Raw genomic sequence first — 26,874 nt, 5'->3', positions numbered from 1 at the left:
AATTGTTGCCAACCCAACCAACCTCTCTTGCGTCATATTTGCCCTTAAATATGTTTTAATTAGCTTTAGTTTTGAGAAGCTTCTCTCTCCTGAGGCCACGGACACAGGCAGAGTCAAAAGAATTCTTAGAGCTACCACCAGGTTGGGGACACTTTCTTTCAAGTCAGATTTAAGCAAAAGTTCAAGAACGTCTTTTGGTGATGAATCTTCTGGAACACATCTTGACATTGCCTGCAGTTCACCACATAGCTCTATGGCATCGATGTCTTTTACTTCGTTGTGTGTAAGAGACTTTTCCAAAGCTTTACACTTATCCAGAACAAATTTGCTTGGTTTTCCCTCAAGTGAACGGATGTGGTACAAAAATCCAAATTTCAATTCCATTTCTTTCAGCTGAGTGAACCGCTCATCAACTGAATTTATAGCAGTATCTAAGATCGCAAAGTAAAAGTTAATTTTGAAACTCTGTTTCTTATCTCTTATGGGCTCATCTTTCCCTTCATAAGAGAACTGTCTGGTTTTTGTCTTTAAACGTTTTGGCGCAGAACTTGACTCAAAATTAGCTGGTATGCCAAGCTCTTCTGCGATTTCCCTCGCATCAACTAACAGCTTCTCAAACTCTTCATCGCTTCTTAATGATTGCAGATATTTCTTTGTTTTGTCAAGGTGTTGAGAAGCAGCAGCTAAATCGAATTCTTGTGACTGAAGTAACTTACTTGTCAAATTGATTTCGTACAAAATGTTGAACCATACTAGAACAGATGTAACAAAAGAAAAGGTTCCAACTTGTTTAGCAAGATCTTGAGCTTCTAGCCGGGAGACATTTCCAGAGCTTCCTGTGAGACTAATATTTTCTGCTATGTCCATTAGGGCATCATGGACTTCGCTCAATTGGTAACGGAGGGGGGCCAGAGCATCAATTCTACTTTCCCACCTTGTTTCGCTTAGAGGTTTTAGAATCAGAGATGGCAAATGACGCACGAGTACTTCCCAACGCTGAGTTGACGAAGAGAAAAATACGTAGAGAACTAACAGGAAAAAAGTTGTCGCTCCAAAACAACATTTAGCGGCATCGTTGACGACTAAGTTTAGAGAATGGGAGCTGCAAGGCACAAAGAATGCACGTGGGTTTATGTCCAAAATTCGTCTTTGTAGTCCAATGTTTTTTCCCTTCATGTTGCTCCCATTGTTGTAGCCTTGCCCTCGTAAGTTGTCCACAGAGAGCGACAGTTCTTCAAATTTGTTCAAGACAGCGGCTGTCAAACCACCTCCAGTTGTATCAGAAACAGGAATGAATCCCAAGAAGTGCTCTTTAATTTCAAACTTTTTGTCTTCCGATGTGGAAACAAACCGAACAATGATTGTCATTTGTTCAACATGAGACACGTCAGAAGTACAATCCAGCACTACAGAAAAGTATTTTGCAGTTTTGACATCGTCAAGAATCTTTTCCTGAATACCATTACTTAGCAGCTGAATCATCTCATTCTGTATTGTTTTTCCCAAATAATGTGCATGAATCTCTTGGTCCCGGATTTTCCGAATGTGCTCACACATGACGGGATCAAACATAGCCAAATACTCCACAAATTTCAAAAAGTTCCCATTATTAGATGCAAACAATGCATCATTTGATCCACGGAACGCTAAGTTTTGCGTACCTAGTACCCTCACTAGAGCTATCAACCTTTCTAAAATTTGATGCCAGTATTTTTCTTGCTCTTCAATTTTGCGTAAGTGTTCTTTGTCAATGGTCTTGTTCATCTTAAGTCTATTTTCGAGTTCCTTCCATTTTTGAAAGCTAATCATGTGATCTTTGCTTTTTTCGTGGCTGGCTAAAATAGCAGATATGTTTTTCCAGTCATTTACACAATCAGTACCTAAGGCTGAGCGTTTGATGATTCCTAGTTGAAGTGATGAGTCTGGAAACAACGTGCAGCAAAAACAAAAAAATGAATTTTCTGAATAGAATACGTTAGCCAATTGCTTTCAAGACTTTCACCATTGACAAGACGACGTTTATAGTGAACACAAGAAAATTTTCTACGATTAGTGCCAAAGGAAAATCGAAATCTTTAACTTGTGTGGGGCCGAGTTTTACTACATCTAGGCGTAAGTCATCATTGATTACGGTCCACGTAGCGGGATCGTCCGAATAGTCTTTGCGTAGTATTTCTATAGATGTACCAGCCTCCATGTCAGTACTGGTACTTTGATCAGATCTACCACCAGATATTGATGGTTGTAGTTCACTATTTTCAGCATGAGAAACAAATTCTATTTCCACATTCGATATTTCCGAGGCAACAGAAGCCTGTTGTTCCAACGTTTGGAATTCCGCGTCTTCATTTCTATTGCTTAGATAGAAATAGAAGTGATTTCTCCTCCTCAGCTTTTCTTTTACGGTTCTGAAACCCCGAAAGTTTTTTCTTCTTATCAGCCATGACTCGTTACAACACACAGCATTTACCTAAAAGTTAACGCGCCGATTAAAATTGTTATCTGAACATTATATAATACGATTTTACTTTTAAGACAAAAACCACAAATTTCTTTAACAATTTCCAATGTTTCCAATATTTTTGAAAATAAAAACAATATACCTACCTCGCAGCGCCTAACACTTTAGAACCTAGGCCAAAAATTTACTAAAAACCTCCTATTTTCTATTTGCATTCATGAAACCTCATGGAACAATGAATCGAATGAATATACAAAATAACAGCAATGGCTCACATGATAAAGCATGCAAACAGTAGAGATATACTTCGAAAATATTATAATCGCGCGCGCCGATATGCAAAAAACGTAGATACTATCTCCCTTGCCTTAGCTGGCCTGACTGGCAGTCCAGGCAGTCTACGCCAATGCGTCAAAACAGACTCCTCCCACTAGATGCATCGACTGCTGATGACATCTATCAATATAATCGCCAACTAGTAACTAGTACCTAAAGTCCAAACTACGTATAAATAGGCCATATGGTACACCTACCTTTTAAGTATACGTATTTTTGACTCTCGGGCGCCCCCTTAGTGTAGTGTGTGCATTTTTTTCTATTTTTTCTCTGGCGCCCCCTTAGGGTTGGCGCCCTAGGCGGCCGCCTAGTTCGCCTATACGTTCGGGCCGGCCCTGGCAAGTTCCTGGCCGCATATACATCTGTTAGTAACCATTTACCTGCTGCAAGTTCCTGACCGCATATACATCTGTTAGTAACCATTTACCTGCTGCAAGTTCCTGATGGCATATACGTATCCACTATTGACCATAATAACCATATCCCTGTAGCAAGTTTCTAACTGCCTGTACATCTCTGCTATTAACCATAAGCTGGTTTCTTCACTTGATAAAGATGCCAGGCGGGATTGAAACACGTAGTGGACAATAAAGCCTTGAAATATTGCCGCAACAAGAGACTTTTTTACAGCAGCCCTGCCAACTTTTAAACATATTTTTATCCTGTTTAGTACAAAGCACTGCAGAGCACAATTGCCCCCATTAGCTTTCCTAAGAGCCTATATGTGAAGGGGAGTCAAGTAACAGCTTTTTGGATGCCGGATCAGCGGACCAGGATCTAAGCTAAGCAGGACGCCGAACAGCCAGAGAAGTTGTGCTGACACAAAACAAGCCTTGCAATGGAACTTTGAGGCATGCAGCAAACAAGAAAAGAAGTCAAAAGGATCCTCCTGAGAGGCCTCGGAAGATAAACCCTGGTGACATTGTTTAGCTCAGGTCGTATGAGGCCTTGCTGACCCAAGAAGCTACAAAGGCAGGATGTAAGGCACAGTCTGCTGCTAAAGAGGCCGCTTTACAAAGGGAGTCAATTGCAAATTAGATAAAAAAATTAATAAAAAATCTTTCATGTTGGCCAACAATCCCAATGCTATATAATGTAGCAAATAATTAGCATGTCACATACAATAACCACAGTAGTTATAGTAAATAGAAATGTGTAAAAAGGGAAAGGCTAACAAAAATTAGGAACCAGTCCAAGTATGATCCATAGTGAGAAAAGAAAATACTAATGATGATAGTCTTTTAGGGCAAAATTGGGTAAGACTAACAATCGTAATGGTAACGATAAATCTTCCCAGATGCATTTCTGCTGGTTGGTGGTGTGGCCAACTTCCTCAGTGGGATAAAAATATATAATAGAGTCCAAAGGTGTAATAAAAATAACTATAGCGTGTATGGAGGAAAGGTAATAATGCCCACGAGCCGAAGCTTAGGAGTAAAGAATACATGTAAAATACTTTGCATGAGCAATTTCCAGAGGCAGAGGTCAGTGCACAGCGCCACAGAAATGTTCCATGGTTATCGAGGGAGTCATTCCTCTCATCCAGTGGGTCAATGAGGGATGCCGCATCAGAAATTGCCAAGGAACTGGCTCTACAGAAACGAGATACCTGGGGATCCATGGAGGATGATACTGACCATTCAGTAACAAATTCTTCCGCAAATAGGAAAAGGGCCTCAAACCTCCTAGTGGAAGGCATGCTCCTCTCAAGGTTTTTCCATTCTTTCGCAAAAAGATTGTCAAAGTTTTCATACTTGGGAGAGGTGATAGATGGTTTGCAAGACAGACAGAGAGGCAAAAAATGTGCCTACAGAATGCAGACACAGCCTGGAACTTGCGAAAAAATGGACAAAATCGCTCAAGGAAGTGATATACTCAACTATCCGCCATTGTCAGATACCCCTTTGGTGGCATTGTATGAATCATTTGGACACTTGCACTTTACTACAGCAGCCTGGGGGACAGATGACCGGCAACTAAAAGGTATCCGCAGGGAGGTATACTACTGCTGAGTGCACAGCGTGTCATCCCTGGGATGGTGAACATGGAGTGGGGGACATCTTCTGGGAGGTACACTACTGCGGAGTGCACAGCGTGTCATCCCTGGGATGGTGAACATGGAGTGGGGGACATCTGCAGAGAGGTATACTACTGCGGAGTGCACAGCGTGTCATCCCTGGGATGGTGAACATGAGGTGGGGGACATCTAGAGGGAGGTACACTACTGCGGAGTGCACAGCGTGCCATCTTTGGAATGGTGAACATGGAGTGGGGGACATCTGCAGAGAGGTACACTACTGCGGAGTGCACAGCGTATCATCCCTGGGATGGTGAACATGGAGTGGGGAACATCTGCAAGGAGGTACACTACTGCGGAGTGCACAGCGTATCATCCCTGGGATGGTGAACATGGAGTGGGGAACATCTGCAGGGAGGTACACTACTGCGGAGTGCACAGCGTGCCATCCCTGGGATGGTGAACATGAGGTGGGGGACATCCGCTTCAACTGGGAAAAAAAAGAAAACCAAGAAGGAAAAAAAAAACAAAAAACATGCAACAGACCTGACACAGGTTGAGCCTGGCTTCTATGGACACTAGGTTAAAATTGAGTTTCCTGCTGCATGAGGAAAGTTGACAGCCCCCCAGGCAAAGAAGACACTCTTTTTCACCAATGTTATTATTAACAGGAAATCACAAAAGACAAGATCCAATATAACATATGCAAAAGTAATAGGGATGGAGCCATAGTAACACGTACTATTTTTGGGGATTTTATTTTTGGGAAAGAGTAGAGTAAATTTCAGCACTAAAGGATAAAACTTTCTTGGGTCTTCATTAAAATGCATGCATCCATCCGAGTTTGGTTGTCGGCGACACATGGTCTACGTGTTTCTGGTGCAAACTCCATTAGTCAGCTTCTCCTCTATTTGTAACAGCTGAACGCACGTGATGTTATTGTGACGTCACAGGTTTCCACACCATTGCTCTGAAGCTTACTTCCTGCATTAGAATGGGTCTCACTTTGAACCCTGTGTTCAGCATTGTATGAGACTGGTAGCAGAAGATTTCAGCACCCTGCCATCTCAGTGGAGTCAGGCCAAGATGGTGTCATCTCGATCTCTTTAATAACAGAATGATGTCAGCACAATCAGCCAATAAATTGAAGACTGTAGATGTAAGTCCGGGCTGCACGGGGCATCAGCAGCTAGAACATACATCTACAGACTAGAAGAGGCAAGTGGTTAAACATTGGATCTTTTCCACGCATTTCACCCACTTCTGATTTTGGTTGTGATAAAGTCTCAATCTTTCCAGTAGAGTTTCCCTGTGTGTATGTTCCTTTCCTGGAATTAGCTTTATTTACTGAAGCAAAATAATGACCAAATCTGTAGTGTGTGAATAAGGCCTGACGGGGTTTTGAAGAAAGGTAAGTATTGTCCATCTCGATGCAGCAATTTAAAAATCTTTCCATTGCTCGTATATAATTAAAATCCATTTACAGTGCGGCTTAGCTTTCCACCAATGAATTTCAGATACATGTATTCATCGTTCTGGATCAATACGTTTAAAATAGTCCTGGATCAGGAACGCATGAAGGAAGTGCTCAAAACGCGTTAGTGGAAATCTATACCATACTGTAAATGGATTTTGATTGCATATGAATAAAAGAGTGATTTTTACATTACTAGCTCGAGGTGGACAATACTTAACTGTCTTCAGAACTGATAACCACCCAGCAATGGTGAAGTTGCAAGCTCTCCAGGAACCACAAAAGTAGTTGGATGAGCTGGTGTTTTCTACAAATTTCTAAAGGGCTTATCTGTTTTACAGAAATAAAGCTTAATGGGGTCTTTCCATCACTAATGATGGCACATCACTTTTTGATCTTGGGGTTCCAAACTCTCGGACCTGGAGTATGAACGGTTCCCAGCTGATTCAGCCTTTTCACATTATTTCCCTACATGTTGGAGCTCCAAACACCCGCTGTGCAGAGAACTAAAGCCATATACTTTAATGGCGATGGCTGCATTTCTCCTGCACTGCTGGTGGCTATTGCATCCAACATACCAGATCCTTTTATTCTCAGGAAAGATAGGCTGCCGCCATAGATGTCTATCAGTGTCTTGCATGCCATTGAGAATACATGCATATTTGGCCGAGCCGAGCATCCATCTGTATCGGGGTACAACAGGAAAAATTGCAGTCGACCAAATAAGAGACATCCATCTAAGATATATGGTCTACAGTGACATACAGGATTAGAGTTGCAGATAAAACTACCACTAACAGATCGACAAAACACTGGGAATGTCACCACATAGTTATATATTTACATACCTGCACAATTTGTGCCCATATTTCTTCACACTGTTGGAGCAATTCCTCACTGCCTTGCATGGTAGAAGTCAGCAAGTCGGGGGGGAGATCGTGCTGGTACACAGACATGTGTCGTGCAAGAAGTTCAGTCTAAAAGTAAAAACAACAGTTTTAGTAAATATTACACTCAGTCACTTAGAAGACAAAAGACAGGACGCTTAGCAGTGAAGAAAGGCAAAACGAGCAATTGTAAGTACACAGTGCTATATAATATGATGACTGCAATATATTAAGACGATAAAGACTTGGATGGGAGGAGTGCTTCTTTAAGGACACAGACAATTTTGGGATAAGTACATTTTTGCCTTACCATAATCTGACAGGTGTACAGAAATATAAATTTCGGGGGGTAAGTCATTGTATATGGTTTAGTTTGGAGACTTCCTTGTATTAGTCAGAGTAGGTTGTGCCAACCAAACTAAAATTTTCAAGAAGCAGAAAACAGCGTGATTCACCTTGGCATAATATATTTTGTATCTATAGGATTTATTAAAGGGAGTATGTCATTAGAAAATTTTAATCAGGTTTTTACTTTAAATGCCTTTTTTTCTACATTTTCACACCACTAGTTTACTCATGTTTCCTGTCATTTTAAGGATATAGGCAGCCACAGATTGGCCATAGGGAGGTGGAGGAGGTATCTGTGACATCACTTTTGTGAATGGTGGATCCTGTGTTATCTGCTGTATAAGGAGGTGTTACCTATCGTTTTAATCCTGTCTGGGATCATAACCGTTGCTGAAAAGCCTTCAGTAGTGAACAAGAAGTATGAGTCTAGTATTAAGAACTTATTCCCATTTTTACAATTTATCAACTATCCAATAGATATAGATAGGTATTAAATTGCTAATCCTTGGTGGTCCAACCGCTGGGACTGCCACGGATCGCAAGAGAGGTCGCAAGAGAGGGGCTTTACAAAGCCCCATCTGAATGGGACGTTGGAAGGAAAGGAGCACCACCACTGCATTAATTCACCATCTGAATGGGACGTTGGGAGGAAAGGAGCACCACCGCTTCATTAATTCCCCATCTGAATGGGACGTTGGCTGGAAAGGAGCACCACCACTCCATTAATTCTCCATCTGAATGGGACGTTGGCAGGAAAGGAGTACCACCATGCCATTAATTCCCCATCTGAATGGGACGGTGGCTGGAAAGGAGTACCACCACGCCATTAATTCCTCATCTGAATGGGATGGTGGCTGGAAAGGAGCACCACCACTCCATTAATTCCCCATCTGAATGAGACGGTGGCAGGAAAGGAGCACCACCACTCCATTAATTCCCCATCTGAATGGGACAGTGGCAGGAAAGGAGCACCACCACTGCATTAATTCCCCATCTGAATGAGACGGTGGCAGGAAAGGAGCATCACCACTCCATTAATTCCCCATCTGAATGGGACGGTGGCAGGAAAGGAGCACCACCACTCCATTAATTCCTTATGGGCCTACTGGAAACAGTTGAGCACTGTAGTCAGCAATTTCCAGCAGTTCAACAGAGAACAAAAGGAATAGAGCAGGACCCAAACAGACAGGACCCTGTAGGGCAATGTTCTCGAGATCGGTGGAGGTTTTAGTGGTCGGACCCCTCCAATCAAACTCACATCTAAAGATGATGTCCAGTCTGATAAATCAGAGACCTGAATTATTATTTTTTTTAATAATGATCATGAAAATGGAAATCAAAAAACACACACGAAAACATCTTTTAAAAAATACATGTAACATAAAAACCTAATTTAAAACTAAAGGTCATATTCTGATAACAGATTCCCTTTAATGATGGATCCGTTTAGTGACAGATTCCATTGACTTGTAATGGAAATACTGGTCAGAATAGTGCAGTAGATAAGCTTTTCTACTCATCAAGAGCATCAGATAAAAAACAGAACCGTGACAGCAATGTGAACACATCCATAAATATAGGGATCTATATTAAATTGTGCATTATTAAAACTCTGAGCATGTTTGTGTTTTAACACTTTTTTGAAGGAAAAAAGTTCTAGAGTCAGAATTTTAAATCAAAGCATGAATTTATTCAGAATAGTTAAAAAGACGCAATGGCAAAACCGTAGAAATATGAGAAAATATAGCAAACGCATTTCAGACAACCGTCTTTGGTCATGTATGACTAAAGAAAGTAGTCTGAAACGCATTTCATAATTTTTTTTAGATTTTAGTATAGCCAATTTTAAAATATTCAGAATAAATTCATGGTTTTATTGAAGATTATGACGTTGGATTTTTTCTCTTTCTTTGGTATTCTCCTTGTGACACTACAAGTTTCCGTGCCTCGGATCTTCTCATGGGTGAGCTGACCTTTCTTCATTATGCTTCTCTTAACACTTTTTAATTATATTGCTTGCACCTTACCTCTTTCAGAAGATCATCCAGGCTGTCCTGCAATCAAATAGAAAAAAACATACTACAATCAATATGGTTAGGTTACAGTAAATCAGCCCTGGTCCTATTATTTTATGTCTACATCTACTACAATGACCTGTATGTCTCCATGGCAACAGACTACAAACAAAGCGTGATCCCGCCTTCATCCCCCCATTCCTTCTGTCGCCTTCATCCCTCTATCCTTTCAGTCGCCTTCTTTTTACTAGGGTACACTTGGTAAGAAGTAGAGGTCAGATGAAATAAAGTGTAGGACTAGACCAGGCATAGCTTAGCTGTGGTGTGTTACCATGGAGAAACATAGGTCTGCAGAATAGCTGGGGGGGGGATAAGAAAGAGAGGAGGCAGGAGTGCGCCAACACTATTAAATAATGGGTAACTATCATTTGACAAAAGTATTGTATTACAGGGGCTGCAAAGTGCTCCTGATCGGAGTATTACAGGGGCTGCAAGGTGCTGCTGATCAGTGTATTATAGGGGCTGCAAGGTGCTGCTGATCAGTGCATTACAGGGGCAGCAAGGTGCTGCTGATCAGTGCATTACAGGGGCTGCAAGGTGCTGTTGATCAGTGCATTACAGGGGCTGCAAGGTGCTGCTGATCAGTGCATTACAGGGGCAGCAAGGTGCTGCTGATCGGTGCATTACAGGGGTTGCAAGGTGCGGCTAATCGATGTATTACAGGGGCTACAAAGTGCTGCTTATCAGTGTATTACAGGGGCTGCAAGGTGCTGCTGATCGATGTATTACAGGAGCTACAAAGTGCTGCTGATCAGTGTATTACAGGAGCTACAAAGTGCTGCTGATTAGTGTATTACAGGGGCTACAGAGTGCTGCTGATCAGTGTATTACAGGGGCTACAAAGTGCTGCTGATCGATGTATTGCAGGGGCTACAGAGTGCTGCTGATCGATGTATTACAGGGGCTACAGAGAGCTGCTGATTAGTGTATTACAGGGGCTGCAAGGTGCTGCTGATCGATGTATTACAGGGGCTGCAAAGTGCTGTTGATCAGTGTATTACAAGGGCTACAGAGTGCTGCTGATCAGTGTATTACAGGGGCTACAGAGTGCTGCTGATCAGTGTATTACAGGGGCTACAGAGTGCTGCTGATCAGTGTATTACAGGGGCTACAAAGTGCTGCTAATCGATGTATTGCAGGGGCTACAAAGTGCTGCTGATTAGTGTATTACAGGGGCTACAGAGTGCTGCTGATCAGTGTATTATAGGGGCTACAGAGTGCTGCTGATCAGTGTATTACAGGGGCTACAGAGTGCTGCTGATCAGTGTATTACAGGGGCTACAAAGTGCTGCTGATCGATGTATTGCAGGGGCTACAAAGTGCTGCTGATCAGTGTATTACAGGGGCTACAAAGTGCTGCTGATCGATGTATTACAGGGGCTACAGAGTGCTGCTGATCAGTGTATTACAGGGGCTACAAAGTGCTGCTGATCGATGTATTGCAGGGGCTACAGAGTGCTGCTGATCAGTGTATTACAGGGGCTACAAAGTGCTGCTGATCGATGTATTGCAGGGGCTACAAAGTACTGCTGATCAGTGTATTACAGGGGCTACAAAGTGCTGCTGATCGATGTATTGCAGGGGCTACAGAGTGCTGCTGATCGATGCATTGCAGGGGCTACAGAGTGCTGCTGATTAGTGTATTACAGGGGCTGCAAAGTGCTGCTGATCGATGTATTACAGGGGCTGCAAAGTGCTGCTGATCGGTGTATTACAGGGGCTACAAAGTGCTGCTGTTCTGTGTATTACAGGGGCTACAAAGTGCTGCCATTCAATGTATTAAAGGGGCTACAAAGTGCTGCTGATCTGTGGGGTCCAGCTCTTGAGACCACCACTGATCGCTCAAAACACCGCTCAAGTGCATGCACTGACACTGCTCTGTGCATCACTCTTAGGCCACGTTCACACATTCAGTACTTGGTCAGTATTTGCTCACACATCAGTATTTGTAAGCCAAAACCAAAAGTGGGTGAAAAATGCAGAAGTGGTGACGTGTTTCTATTATACTTCTCAGACTGTTCCACTCCTGGTTACAAATAGTGAGGTAAAATACTGACCTAATACTGAACGTGTGAACATGGCCTCAGTGACCACTACAGGCAATCACTGGTCTCAGCGGTGATGCACACAATTGAAAAATGTCCTGGATTTCCAGGGACTCATGGGCTAAACTTGGTGGGGATTATGTAATTTTGCGACATGTAGAATTTTTTTTCTTCTTTTCCAGCACATAGCATGGTAAAATGAAAGGTGTCAATCAAAACTACAACTTGTCCTGCAAAAAAAACAAGTCCTCATATAACTGTGTGGACACAAAAATAAAATAAAAAGTTATGGCTCTGGGAAGAAGGGGAGGAAAAATATGAAAACTTAAAACAAAGGGAAAAAAAAAGTGTCCCTGTTCTGAAGGAGTTAATGGGGCTGAGCTGCGGCACTAGGCACAAGCCATAGCCAAGTGGCGCACTGCTCCAGGCAGGAAGCAGCCATGTTATGCTAATCATGTACAGCCCCTTTAAGAATAACTTGGTCAGGTGACTACTGCAGGCGCCCTCAGCACACAGAACCCCCGGCATTGTATGACCGCCATCCCTAGTATGTTACCATGGTGACAGCTGGTCCAGCCATCCCGGCAGATGTGAAACCAGGAACCCGACCGCTGCAGCGAGCGCGAATCAGCCGCGTCTTTCAGCTATTGGCAGAAGCAGGGTGGTGACGTCATCATAGCGCGCAGCAGGAGGCTTGTCGCGGAATCGTGACGTTCTACGGCAAGCATGGCGGACAGGAAGCGGCGAGCCAGGAGAAGCAGCAGGAGTAGCAGTTCTAGCTCCAGCTCCAGCTCCAGTTCTAGCAGCGAGGACGAGAAGCGGGTGAAGAGGGATGAGCCGCCGCCGCAGCAGCGCGAAGAGGAGGAAGACGATGGCGGCTGGGTCGGTCCTCTGCCAGCGGAGGCAACTCAGAGCAAGAAGCGGAAAGGTCAGTGGTGGAGTGTGCTGCTGTACGTGTCACCCCCAGTGCTGGAGAGACGGAGCTGCCGAGGTCTCCCCCCTGTCACCCCGGCTAATGTCAGATATAATATATATATATAATGCATACCAGTGCCAGACAAGAAAATAAGGGGTGAACTCTGCCCCCCATCCACTACAGGGAAACATTAGAGTCCCCCTTCCCTCACCCATCTCCACTATTTTGAAAAAGTTCCAGCCAATGCATCCTCTCCCTCATAGGAGGTTTGGCTGAGGTCCCCTCATAATACTGACAATTTGGCTGCCCACCCCTGTCATAGAAGTGGCAGATAAGTTGTAGCCCATTCCTTGTATAAGGTATACCTGAATCACCCCCTTTCTTGTATGTGGGCCAACGGAGTTGCCACCCACTCTAGATGAGGTGCCCCCTCTCACAAAAGGGTCATCCACGGCACCTGCCGCTTTGCAGTTAAGTGGAAGTTTTTCCTCCATTCATGACTCCAACCAAAAATTCCCCTCCTCATAATATTAATAATGCCATCTAAGGCCCCCTGACCTTCCCGCCATAAAGTGTCAGATATCTCCTTACCTCGGTGTCAGTTACAGAGCCCCCATCATATAGCCACGTGTGTATAGTAAGTTTCTATGTAGATATTCTAACAATACATCTCACAGCGCTTGGTCACACATCGGATTATTTGCCTTTCAAAGTGTAAAGGAAATGATCATTATTAACAACTCCAACAAACATTACGATCAACAGAAAAGGAAACTGCAATGAGTCTTTTCACTAATAAAAAATGTCCAATTTATTAATAACCATGAAAATACATCAGAATGTCAATGGACAAACTTGTATTTGGGAAGACAACACCCAGATAACGAAGGAAGCAAGGGCTGGATATGAGGCAGTCCTCACACAATATGTAACCAGCATTCTATCTATAAACATTCCCTACTAATATGGTATATAATCGAGCTTACGCGGCACAGTACTCTAGTGTGTTAGTCCACAACTCGCCCACAAGCACATTTTATGTTCTCACTTCTTCAGGGGCTCTGCATAGATATATCTAGAGCAATGCATTACAACTGTGAGGCTGGTTCACGCCACCAGTAACGATGGGTCCTACTGCAGGAAGCAACAATACTTGGTCCCCCCCCCTAAGCACCTTGTTATCTCCCTGCTGACTGCATAGTGGCTCCTGAGTGCAGGATTGTGATCCAGGGACTGCTGCTCATTCTGTGCTGTTGTTCTCAGCGGTGTCCGTTATCGGACATTCGGATAATGTAGATACTGTACGTATGAGATACCGCATTACACTGAATTGTAGATTACTGTAATTGAAAGGGTACATAATCCTTATCACCTATCCAGGAGGAGAATGGGTATACCTCCGTGCCATATAAAGGGATAAATGGTGACTGCTAGAATATACTTTTTACGTCATTGATGGGAGCCTGACCTCTCGGACCACCATTGATCCCAAGACAAGCACCAGGTTCTGCATAACTGATGCATGCTACATGTGACATATTACCTCATATCAGTAGACTCAAAGTGCTCTTTTTTTTTTTTTTCTTGATTGCTGGAAATGTTTTTGTGTTCAGTAAAAGAATTGCACTCTGCTACTTAAAGTGCGATGATTTAGTATTAGTTCCTTCTGCATATGGATGAAGTGACACTTGTGGATTATTCTTTTTTGTGTTTGCCAATCTTATTTCCTGCAAACAGCACACTTCATGGGTGTAAATATAAGAAAATGTGTGTTTTTTGCTTTCTCCTAAGTTCTTGAGTTTGAGAGAGTGTACCTGGATAACCTCCCCAGTGCGTCAATGTATGAGCGCAGCTATATGCACAGAGATGTCATAACCCACATCATATGCACCAAGTAAGTGCGACTTTTATTTGCACTTCATAGAGTCTCTTGGGCTTTTGTCACGTTTTGCTGGTTCTCTCTGACAGCACATTGTGTACTGTGAGAACATGCCAGACTTCTCTTAGTTTTTTTTTGCTGACTGATAGTCTACATTTAGTTAAAAAAAATGGACACATTCTATTCAGGTTCATGTTGCGGGTCAAACTTGCCCATTTGTGGTGTCCAAGTGCTGTCCGTTTTTCACTGACTGGTTTCTACGAGACGCAAAGAAAATTGTCACCAGTTAATTTCTGAAAAAAAGGACAATGCATAGATGTGAAAAACGGAAATTTGGGCCAAAAAGGGATGAACATAGGTCCTAGCATATGGATGAAAAATGATCAATTTTTTGTTAATTTGGAAAATAAAAAATCACTGATGGGTGAAGGAGGCCTTAAATTTTCAGCGGAGTCTGAGTCATCCATCACTGCTGTTTGTATTGTGACACCTTAAAACAATTCTTTAAATATTCTTTAAATTAATACGGAGTTCCAATATGCGCTTATAGGGTAAATGTAAATATGAGACACACAGTTAACAAGCTTTCTAAGCAGGTAGATATTTTTTTATAAGCAGCAAGGAGTAGAAAGTTACAGAAATAAAATTATAAGTAATGGAGTGTTCTAATCTTCTGTCTTCAGGAGCACACTGCTTCTCTGCCTCCCGGCATACATGTTGCCCGAGGTTGTTATGCTCTTGAAGAGTTAGAGTTCGGACCAGCGGCATTGCTGCACCAGTGGTCCAAATTGAATGCTCTGCCATGCAGCTAACAGAGGCCGCTTTACCTCTGCAGCATGGGAGAAGTGTAGCGGGGGACTGAACCTGGTCAGATCCAGCCATCTTCAAAACAGCACTTGCAGGCTTCAAAGCCTAGGACCTGCAAGCAGTGCATGCTCTTTGCCCAAGTAAACATCCGTTCTGACCACGGCTGTGGAGTCGGTAGGCCAAACCTCCGACTCCTCAATTTCCATGACACCAACTCCGACTCCCTCATACATGGCTCATGTTTAAGTGATAAATTTACTGTAACACAGATGCATCTCAGCTAAAAGTCTAGACCCTGAGATCAGGAATAGGACAGACATTTATAGGACATTTCATAACTTTCCCAAATTCTTATGAAAAAATATTCCCCACAAACTGCATTGAACTACTGTACCCAATTTATTATATATTTTAGAAGTCTGAGTTGGTCCATTTTATTCCGACTCCACAGCCCTGGCTCTGAGACTACAAGGTGGCCGGTAAACTTGGAAGCGAGCTGGAAAGTACAAATTTAAAAATGCCTCCATTTTTTTAGAACAGAGAAAATTATTTAATAAGAGGTGCATTGCAAAGTTGCTTGTTTTTACATTTAGCAATTTTAACTATGTACAGTACAGACTAAAAGTTTGGACACACCTTCTCATTTAAAGATTTTTCTGCGTTTTCATGACTGAAAATTGTACATTCACACTGAAGGCATCAAAACTATAAATTAACACATGTGGAATTATATACTTAACAAAAAAGTGTGAAACAACTGAGAATATGTCTTTTTCTTGCCATAATACAAATTCTAAGTAAAGAAAAATGAGTGGCCATCATTACTTTAAGAAATGAAGGTCAGTCAGTCCGAAAAATGGGGCAATCTTTGAAAGTGTCCCCAAGTGCAGTTGCAAAAACCATCAAGCACTACAAAGAAACTGGCTCACATGAGGACCGCCCCAGGAAAGGAAGACCAAGAGTCACCTCTGCTTCTGAGGATAAGTTTATCCAAGTCACCAGCCTCAGAAATTGCAAGTTAACAGCAGCTCAGATTAGAGACCAGGTCAATGCCACACAGAGTTCTAGCAGCAGACACATCTCTACAACAACTGTTAAGAGGAGACTTTGTGCAGCAGGCCATCATGGTAAAATAGCTACTAGGAAACCATTGCTAAGGACAGGCAACAAGCAGAAGAGACTTGTTTGGGCTAAAGAACACAAGGAATGGACATTAGACCAGTGGAAATCTGTGCTTTGGTCTGATGAGTCCAAATTTGAGATTTTTGGTTCCAACCACCGAGTCTTTGTGCGATGCAGAAAAGGTGAACGGATGGACTCTACATGCCTGGTTCCCACCATGAAGCATGCAGGAGGAGGTGTGATGGTGTGGGGGTGCTTTGTTGGTGACACTGTTGGGGATTTATTCAAAATTGAAGGCATACTTAACCAGAATGGCTACCACAGCATCTTGTAGCAACATGCTATTCCATCCGGTTTGCGTTTAGTTGGACCATCATTTATTTTTCAACAGGACAATGACCCCAAACACACCAGGTTGTGTAAGGTCTATTTGACCAAGAAGGAGAGTGATGGGGTGCTACGCCAGATGACCTGGCCTCCACAGTCACCAGACCTGAACCCAATCGAGATTGTTTGGGGTGAGCTGGACCGCAGAGTGAAGGCAAAAGGGCCAACAAGTGCTAAGCATCTCTGGGAACTCCTTCAAGATTGTTGGAAGACCATTTCCGGAGACTACCCCTTGAAGCTCATCAAGAGAATGCTAAGAGTGTGCAAAGCAGTCATCAAAGCAAAAGGTGGCTACTTTGAAGAACCTAGAATATAAGACATATTTTCAGTTGCTTCACACTTTTTTGTTAAGTATATAATTCCACATGTGTTAATTCATAGTTTTGATGCCTTCAGTGTGAAGGTACAATTTTCATAGTCCTGAAAATATAGAAAAATCTTTAAATGAGAAGGTGTGTCCAAACGTTTGGTCTGTACTGTACTTTAGCCAACCCCTTTTACTGATCACTTCTTTTCTTTCTGCAGAACAGACTTTGTCATAACTGCCAGCCACGATGGACACGTCAAGTTCTGGAAGAAAGTAGAAGAAGGAATTGAATTTGTGAAACATTTCCGCAGTCACTTGGGTAAGCGCATTATAACTTATTTTAACCGCTTCCAGACTGCCCACTGTACATAAACGTCGGCGCTGCCTGGGCTCTGTGCAGCGCCGACGTTTATGAACGGTCGGTGGTCCTGCAGCCCTCAGGACCCCCAGGGTCCTGAAAGTGCTGCGGTTCAGAGCGACAGCTCTGACTGGGGACATCATCGGGACCTGATTGGATCAGGTCCCAATGATGTTAACCCTTTGCTATCTTCTATATGCCGCGATCTATAGTGATTGCGGTTGTCATGGCAGCCGGAGGTCACATGACCACCTCCGGATCTGCCATATATGGTGTCCTGCTAGGCTCAGCCTGCAGCTGCAGTCTAGCCGGAGACAGACAGTGTAAAACTGTCAGCAGAGCTCTCATGCAATGCAATACATGTCTATTGCATTGCATGAGAACAGTGATTAGAAAAATAAAAATTAATGTCCCATACAGGGACTAAGTAAAAATGTAAAAAAAAGTCTAAAAAACGTTTTCAAACTGTTAAAAAAAAATAAAAAAATCACAAAATAAATAAAATATTAAACCAATAAATCCGTATATTTATACAAAAACAAAAAAAAGTTCACACATTTGGTATCGCCGCGTCCGAAACAACCCGATCTATAACACTCACACTAATTAACTCCTTCTGTGTACACCGTAATAAAAATAAATAAAAAACGGAGCAAAAAACTATGCTTTTTCATCATATCGCCAAACAAAAAGTGGAAAAAAATGCGATCAAAAAGCAAAATGGAAATAAAAATGGTACCGCTGAAAACGTCATCTTGTTCTGCAAAAAAAAAGCCGCCATAGAGCTCCATCAGCCGAAAAATAAGTTATAGCTCTCAGAATAAAGCGATGCAAAAAAATATTTTTTCTATAAAATTGTTTTATGTAAAAGAGCCAAAACATAAAAAAATATACAGTAAGTGTAGTATGGCTGTAAACGTACTGACCCGAAGAATAATGCTGCCTTATCACTTTTACCACACGCAGAACGGCATAAAAAAAAAACCTCAAAAAACAATTCCTGAATTGTTTGTTTTTGTTAATTTTACCTCCCAAAAAACGGAATAGAAAGCGATCAAAAAATGTCACGTACCCAAAAATGGTACCAATAAAAATGTCATCTCGTCCCCCAAAAAACAAGCCGTCACATGACTGTCGGCTGAAATATGGAAAAATTATAGCTCTCAAAATATGGCGATGCAAAAACTAGATTTTGCAAAAAAAGTGTCTTTTAGTGTGTGACAGCTGTCAGTCATAAAAACCTGATATAAATCTGGTATCTCTGTAATCGCACCGACCCGAAGAATAAAGTAATCTCATCACTTATACCGCACGAGGAACGGCGTAAAAAATAAATAGAACCAATTCTTCACCTGCTACTGATTTGTTTATTATGTCTCCCAAAGATCGCAGTAAGGCTCTGCTCACATTTATCCTGTGCTCTGCGCTGAGCACTTACACCAGAGTTTCCGTGTAAATCTCTGAAATGCGTGATTCAGACGGAACCCATGATGGAACATTCCCTGTAATGAGGCAGATATAGGCACTGTGGATGCCGTCTGGCCTGTGATCCCACGGTGTCATTTGTTTTAGGCGTGCATAAAAGTGCGGTTGGCCACAGTTTTGTGCACTTCTGAAAAAAAGGACACCACTAAACAGAGGCCAGACGGAGTCCAGAGTAACTCTGCTGCCTCATTACAGTGAATGGATCCTGCAGGGGTTTCATCTGAATTACATCACTTGGAAATTTAGATGGAAACCCTGATGTAAGTGCTCAGCCTAGAGCGCCGGATAAATGGTACGTAAAATGTTCCCAATAAAAGCTTCAACTCAGTCCTCAAAAAAAGCTAGTCCCCACTCAGGTCCATCATCTGTTAAAAATATAAAGAACTTCTAAGTTACTGGTAGCAGAAAGGCTCTGGAAAAGCGAAATGGCCCTTGCCCCCCAAAAGAAATTCAGAACATTTTGTGCTCCCAAATCCAAATGCCTATTCTACAATAATTTGTTCTCCAATTGTCAAATAGCGCTCCGTCCCTCCCATATCTCCCCGTATGGCTGAGCGGTACGATACAGCCACATATGGGGTATTGCCACTTTTAGAAGAAATTGTGTGACACATTTCGGCACCATTTTTACCCATTGCCCTGTGTGAAAATGTAAAATCTGAGGGTAAAACATTTTTTTGTGGTAAAAATATAATTGTTTTCTTCACTGCCTAATGGTATAAATGTAAAAATTAAAAAATACTCACTACTTCCCTAGATGAATTCCTTGAGAGGTGTAGTTTACAAAATGGGGTCACTTGTGGGGGTTTCTGCTGTTTCGGCATGTCAGCGACTCTTCAAATGTGACATGGTGTCTGCTGCCTATCCCAGCCAACATAGCGCTCCTTTCTCTTCCGAACCCTGCCGTACACCAAAGCAGTGGTTTTCCCCCACATATGGGGGTATCAGCGTACTCAGGAGAAATTGCACAACAAATTTCATGGTGCAATTTCTTCTGTTACTCTTATGATAATGGAAAATTAGGGAATGAAAAACATTTTTTGTGGGAAAAATGTGAAAATTTTATTTTTACGGCTCAATATTATAAACTTCTGTGAACCACCTGGGGGTGCAAGGTGCTCACCACACATCTAGATAAGTTCCCTGAGGGGTCTAGTTTCCAAAATAGTGTCCCTTGTGGGGGTGTTTCCACTGTTTAGGAACATCAGGGGCTCTCCAAACGCAACATGGCGTCCGCTAATTATTCAAACAAATTTTACATTCAAAAAGTCTAATGGTGCTCCTTCCCTTCCGAACCCTGCAGTGCGCCAAAACAGTGGTTTTCCTCCACATATGGGGTATCAGCGCGCTCATGAGAAATTGCACTACAAATTGTGTAGTCCATTTTTTCCTGTTACCCTTGTGAAAATAAAAAAATTGGGTCTAAAGTAACATTTTTGTGAAAACAAAGTTAAATGTTCATTGTTTTCTTCCACATTCCAAAAATTCCCGTGAAACGCGTGAAGGGTTAATAAACTTCTTGAATGTGGTTTTGAGCACCTTGAGAGGTGCAGATTTTAGAATGGTGTCACTTTTGGGTATTTTCTGTCATAAAGACCCCTCAAAGTCACTTCAAATAAGAAGTGGTCCCTAAAAAAATGTTTTTGTAAATTTTGTTGGAAAAATGAGAAATCGCTGGTCAACTTTTAACCCTTATAACTTCCTAACGAAAAAAAATTTTGGTTCCAAAATTGTGCTGATGTGAAGTAGACATGTGGGAAATGCTATTTATTAGCTATTTTGTGTGACATATCTCTCTGATTTAAGGGCATGAAAATTCAAAGTTTGAAAATTGCAAAATTTTCAAAATTTTCGCCAAATTTCCGATTTTTTTTCACAAATAAACGCAAGTCATATCGAAGAAATTTTACCACTATCATGAAGTACAATATGGCACGAAAAAACAGTCTCAGAATCAGGGGGATCCGTTGAAGCGTTCCAGAGTAATTACTTCATAAAGTGACAGTAGTCAGAATTGAAAAAATTGGCCCAGTCACGAAGGCGAAAACAGGCTCTGGTGCGAAGTGGTTAATTAAATAGAATATTTTATAGCAGTGAACTTGGCGTAATGTTACTTAGTTAACACTAAGAAGTTGAGGGAAGTGTTCATGTTGATTTAAGTCCTGCAGGCATTGTCTTCCGCTCCCTGACTAGGCTGTACTTCTAGTGGTGCTAGGGGTAGACTTCGCGTGATGCACCACCCATCCCCATATTGTATCACACGCAATGTAGGGAGGCGCGGTACATGACGTTTTCTCCTAGAGCACCACAGAAAGAGGTAATCTACGATGGAGAGCGTGGACCAGGAGATCGCTGCTGGTTTAGATGAGCAGGTAAGGAGGCTGTGGACTTGCAGAGGAGGTGTAAAGGGGACTGCAGAGTATTTTGCTTTTTTGATGCTAAAGATTGAGTAATGACATTAAAAATGTGAGTGGCAACTTCCAATTACATTAATAAGCTTTAGGAAACAACCACAGGAATGCTATATATGTTGTGCTGTAGTTTAGCATTCTTGATTTGTCAGAATCGATATAATATAAGTGGAGGAAATGGCCCTGTTGTGAAGTTACATTAATACACCAGTCTTCATGCTGTTATTCTTTTTGTCTGTATCGCTGGTTCAGGAGTGATAGAGAGCATTGCGGCCAGCTCTGAAGGGTCACTTTTATGCACCGTTGGAGAAGACCAAGCAATGAAAGTATTTGATGTCGTCAACTTTGATATGATCAACATGCTGAAGCTCGGGTAATGTATCCTACAGATATCCTATTGTACTTGTGTAACACCATTGTGCATGAAATCCCGCTGAATTTCAGTGACACCAGGGCAGCCTATATTTTTGTCCTAATAGCTTTTCATGCTGTTATTATTATATCCTCTTTGTACACTTGTTAGCCACATATACAGTACAGACCAAAAGTTTGGACACACCTTCTCATTTTAAAGATTTTTCTGTATTTTCTTGACTATGAAAATTGTACATTCACACGGAAGGCATCAAAACTATGAATTAACACATGTGGAATTATATACTTAACAAAAAAGTGTGAAACAACTGAAAATATGTCTTATATTCTAGGTTCTTCAAAGTAGCCACCTTTTGCTTTGATGACTGCTTTGCACACTCTTGGCATTCTCTTGATGAGCTTCAAGAGGTAGTCACCGGAAATGGTCTTCCAACAATCTTGAAGGAGTTCCCAGAGATGCTTAGCACTTGTTGGCCCTTTTGCCCTCACTCTACGGTCCAGCTCACCCCAAACCATCTCGATTGGGTTCAGGTCTGGTGACTGTGGAGGCCAGGTCATCAGGTGTAGCACCCCATCACTCTTCTTCTTGGTCAAATAGCCCTTACACAGCCTGGAGGTGTGTTTGGGGTCATTGTCCTGTTGAAAAATAAATGATGGTCCAACTAAACGCAAACCGGATGGAATAGCATGCCTGCTGTGGTAGCCATGCTGATTCAGTATGCCTTCAATTTTGAATAAATCTCCATCAGTGTCACCAGCAAAGCACCCCCACACCATCACACCTCCTCCTCCACGGTGGGAACCAGGCATGTAGAGTCCATCCGTTTACCTTTTCTGCGTCGCACAAAGACACGGTGGTTGGAACCAAAGATCACAAATTTGAATTCATCAGACCAAAGCACATTTCCACTGGTCTAATGTCCATTCCTTCTGTTCTTTAGCCCAAACAAGTCTCTTCTGCTTGTTGCCCGTCCTTAGCAGTGGTTTCCTAGCAGCTATTTCACCATGAAGGCCTGCTGCACAAAGTCTCCTCTTAACAGTTGTTGTAGAGATGTGTCTGCTGCTAGAACTCTGTGTGGCATTGACCTGGTCTCTAATCTGAGCTGCTGTTAACCTGCGATTTCTGAGGCTGGTGACTCGGATAATCTTATCCTCAGAAGCAGAGTTGACTCTTGGTCTTCCTTTCCTGGGGCGGTCCTCATGTGAGTCAGTTTCTTTGTAGCGCTTGATGGTTTTTGCAACTGCACTTGGGGGACACATTCAAAGTTTTCCCAATTTTTCGCACTGACTGACCTTCATTTCTTAAAGTAATGATGGCCACTCGTTTTTTCTTTACTTAGCTGCTTTTTTCTTGCCATAATACAAATTCTAACAGTCTATTCAGTAGGACTATCAGCTGTGTATCCAGCAGACTTCTGCACAACACACCTGATGGTCCCAACCCCATTTATGAGGCAAGAAATCACACTTAATTAAACCTGACAGGGCACACCTGTGAAGTGAAAACCATTTCCGGTGACTACCTCTTGAAGCTCATCAAGAGAATGCAAAGAGTGTGCAAAGCAGTCATCAAAGCAAAAGGTGGCTACTTTGAAGAACCTAGAATATAAGACATATTTTCAGTTGTTTCACACTTTTTTTGTTAAGTATATAATTCCACATGTGTTAATTCATAGTTTTGATGCCTTCAGTGTGAATGTACAATTTTCATAGTCATGAAAATACAGAAAAATCTTTAAATGAGGAGGTGTGTCCAAACTTTTGGTCTGTACTGTATATGTCAATGGGAGCATGCCAAGAACGCTCCCATTGAACTCAATGAACATCTCCAGACTATTGCGTCTCATGTCCATGATGTAGCTGATGTTAAAGGGGTTGTCCCCTACTTAGACCACCCTTTCTGAAAGTTGTTTCCCCCCAGTAAAATAATAACACTCATACTTATCTCCAGTGCCGGTGTCTGCATTGACTTTCCCAGGGATCACCTGATGTCGTTATGTCACGCGATCCCTGTGGCCAATCAGCGTTGTCTTCACTCTCCTTTTCTACGGATGTAATTGACATATTGAGGAAGTGAGAGCTGCTGTTGCTTTCTCAATTCCTCTGGATGTCTTGATTTTTCCAATGGAGTGGAGAGTGAAGCCAGCGCTGATTGGCCACAGGGATCGCATGACATAGCGATGTCAGGTGGTCCCCAGCAGAGTCAATGCCGACTGCTAGAATGGCCCCGGAGGTGACTGTAGGTGATATTTTCTTGGGGGGGAAACCTAGAGATTCAGAAGGGATTGTGCAAGTAGTGGGCAACCCCTTTAATAATATCTCTCCATACTTTTCTCATATTAAAGCAGCAGTTTTCTGACAAGATGTCTGTCTCCTAATCATGTACAGAAAATCGAAAAATCTAACAAACTGAGGAAAAAAAACTAGGGCGAATTTACAAATAACGTTCACATTTTAGACTGCATAAAATAAAAGGAGACAGTCAGTAGTTGCACCACATTTATTACACGATGCATGGCGCATGCACATGAATTGTCTCATTGTTAATCACATTTTGGGTCAAATGTACTACTATCTGATTTTATTCAGTTCTCCACTACATGATCAGCCCTTCTGATTTGCTTTCTATTTTCCAGCTATCATCCTGGGCAGTCGGAGTGGATTTACTGCCCGGGGGATGCCATCTCCGCAGTCGCCTGTTCAGAGAAGAGCACAGGGAAGATTTTTGTGTATGACGGGCGTGGAGATGATAAAGCGATGCACGTGTTTGACAAGCTGCACTCCTCGTCTCTGACTGCGATCCGGCTGAACCCTGTGTACAAGGTGGTGGTGTCGTCAGATAAGAGCGGGATGATTGAGTACTGGACTGGGCATCCCCGCGGTTACAAATTCCCCAATAATGTGAATTGGGAATTCAAAACAGACACGGACCTCTATGAGTTTGCCAAGTGTAAAACGTGTCTCGCTGGCATCAATTTTTCCCCAGATGGTAAAAAGATGGCGACTATTGGAACTGATAGGAAAGTTCGGATCTTCCGTTTTTTAACTGGGAAACTGATGAGAGTTTTTGATGAGTCACTAAGTGTAAGTAAAGTGTTCCCGGCATTGCGAGGTTTTATGTGATTTCTTACTGCAGAGATGCATCATCAGAGCCCTCCTTAACCCTTTAATAACCTACAATCACGTACAAATACATCACATCGGGTGTCCGTATATGGAGTGGGATCAGAAACTGGACTTTCGCTGTGATGGAGCACTGAAAGACTGCCTCAAATCACCAGCCGCTGATTGGCTGCAGCAGTCATGTTACCGCCAGGAATCACAGCGCTAACATTGCAAGAGTGATGCCAGTCTGGAAGGTACAGTGGGTACGGAAAGTATTCAAGCCCCTTTAATTTTTTCACTTTGTTTCATTGCAGCCATTTGGTAAATTCTAAAAAGTTATTTTTTTTATCTCATTAAAGTACACTCTGCACCCCATCTTGACTGAAAAAAGACAGAAATGTAGAAATTTTTGAAAATTTATTAAAAAAGAAAAACTGAAATATCACATGGTTGTAAGTATTCAGACCCTTTGCTCAGTATTGAGTAGAAGAACCCTTTTGAGCTAGTACAGCCATGAGTCTTCTTGGGAATGATGACAAGTTTTTCACGCCTGGATTTGGGGATTCTCTGCCATTCTTCCTTGCAGATCCTCTCCAGTTCCGTCAGGTTGGATAGTGAACGTTGGTGGACAGCCAATTTCAGGTCTCTCCAGAGATGCTCAATTGGGTTTAGGTCAGGGCTCTGGCTGGGCCAGTCAAGAATGGTCACAGTTGTTCTGAAGCCACTCCTTTGTTATTTTAGCTGTGTGCTTAGGGTCGTTGTCTTGTTGGAAGGTGAACCTTTGGCCAAGTCTGAGGTCCAGAGCACTCTGGAAGAGGTTTTCATCCAGGATATCTCTGTACTTGGCCGCATTCATGTTTCCTTCAATTGTAACCAGTCGTCCTGTCCCTGCAGCTGAAAAACACTCCCATAGCATGATACTTGACACCACCATGTTTCACTGTTGGGATTGTATTGGGCAGGTGATCAGCAGTGCCTGTTTTTTTTCACACATACCGCTTAGAATTATCACCAAAAAGTTCTATCTTCGTCTCATCAGACCAGAGAATCTTATTTCTCATAGTCTGGAAGTCCTTCATGTGTTTTTGAGCAAACTGTATGCGGGCTTTCATATGTCTTGGACTGAGGAGAGGCTTCTGTCGGGCCACTTCTCAGTGCATGTCTATATGTCTTATATAGACAGGTGTGTGCCTTTCCAAATCAAGTCCTATCAGTTTAATTAAACACAGCTGGACTCCAATGAAGGAGTAGAACCATCTCAAGGAGGATCACAAGGAAATGGACAGCATGTGACTTAAATGAGTGTCTGAGCAAAGGGTCTGAATACTTACGACCATGTGATATTTCAGTTTTTCTTTTTTAATAAATTTTCAAAAATTTCTACATTTCTGTTTTTTTCAGTCAAGATGGGGTGCGGAGTGTACTTTTAATGAGAAAAAAATGAACTTTTTAGAATTTACTAAATGGCTGCAATGAAACGAAGAGTGAAAAATTTAAATGGGTCTGAATACTTTCCATACCCACCGTAAGTGTGTGTGTATATATATATAATTATTGAGATCAATAAAAAGTACAGCTTGCCCCGTAATACTCGTACAAGCCATTACATCCAATTGGAAAAAAAGGTATACTTTGTTTGAGGTGTCCCTCTGTATGGGACAGTGTGCCGCGTCATGGTGGTGGGGGGTCGACAGTGTGCCGCGTGATGGTGGTGGGGGTACAGTGGGACGCGGCGTGGTGGTGGTGAGGGACAGTGGGACGCGGCGTGGTGGGGGGGGACGACAGTGGGTCGCGGCGTGGTGGGGGGACGACGACAGTGGGACGCGGCGTGGTGGGGGGACGACGACAGTGGGACGCGGCGTGGTGGTGGGGGGAGGGGGTGCAGTGGGATGCGGCGTGGTGGTGGGAGGGGGGACTGATGGATAGGTCTGATGGATACACTGGGAGCTTTTCAGTAGGGCAGAGACACTGTGATCAGAGGTTGAGGATGGGCCTTCAGTGTTTGACTTCCAGAGAACCCCTTTAAATCACTGATTTTGTCAGACTTTTTTTTTTTGTCTGTATTAGTTTCCATAGATG

At 42.5% G+C, this 26,874-nt stretch overlaps 2 protein-coding genes across 2 annotated transcripts in view; one reads left to right on the top strand and one right to left on the bottom strand.

Annotated features, from left to right (window-relative positions):
- CENPK (centromere protein K) overlaps positions 1-12,352 on the bottom strand; it is a 57,772-nt gene extending 45,420 nt beyond the window's left edge. Inside the window, exons 1-3 of the mRNA XM_073680239.1 lie at positions 12,200-12,352; positions 9,551-9,577; positions 7,137-7,265 (exon numbers count right to left, since the gene is read on the bottom strand). Of these exons, the coding sequence (XP_073536340.1) occupies positions 7,137-7,265; positions 9,551-9,577; positions 12,200-12,223 (180 nt within the window). The 5' untranslated portion in view covers positions 12,224-12,352. The remainder of the gene's footprint in view (positions 1-7,136; positions 7,266-9,550; positions 9,578-12,199) is intronic.
- Positions 12,286-26,874, top strand: part of PPWD1 (peptidylprolyl isomerase domain and WD repeat containing 1) — a 28,586-nt gene continuing 13,997 nt past the window's right edge. The window contains exons 1-5 of the mRNA XM_073680238.1: positions 12,286-12,571; positions 14,351-14,453; positions 17,280-17,380; positions 21,568-21,688; positions 24,327-24,774. Of these exons, the coding sequence (XP_073536339.1) occupies positions 12,370-12,571; positions 14,351-14,453; positions 17,280-17,380; positions 21,568-21,688; positions 24,327-24,774 (975 nt within the window). The 5' untranslated portion in view covers positions 12,286-12,369. The remainder of the gene's footprint in view (positions 12,572-14,350; positions 14,454-17,279; positions 17,381-21,567; positions 21,689-24,326; positions 24,775-26,874) is intronic.

Source organism: Phyllobates terribilis, unplaced genomic scaffold (genome assembly GCF_046119375.1).
Source record: "Phyllobates terribilis strain yellow unplaced genomic scaffold, ASM4611937v1 Scaffold_1__5_contigs__length_1240528914, whole genome shotgun sequence".
Lineage (NCBI taxonomy): Eukaryota > Metazoa > Chordata > Amphibia > Anura > Dendrobatidae > Phyllobates > Phyllobates terribilis.
This window is presented reverse-complemented; position numbering and strand designations above follow the sequence as displayed.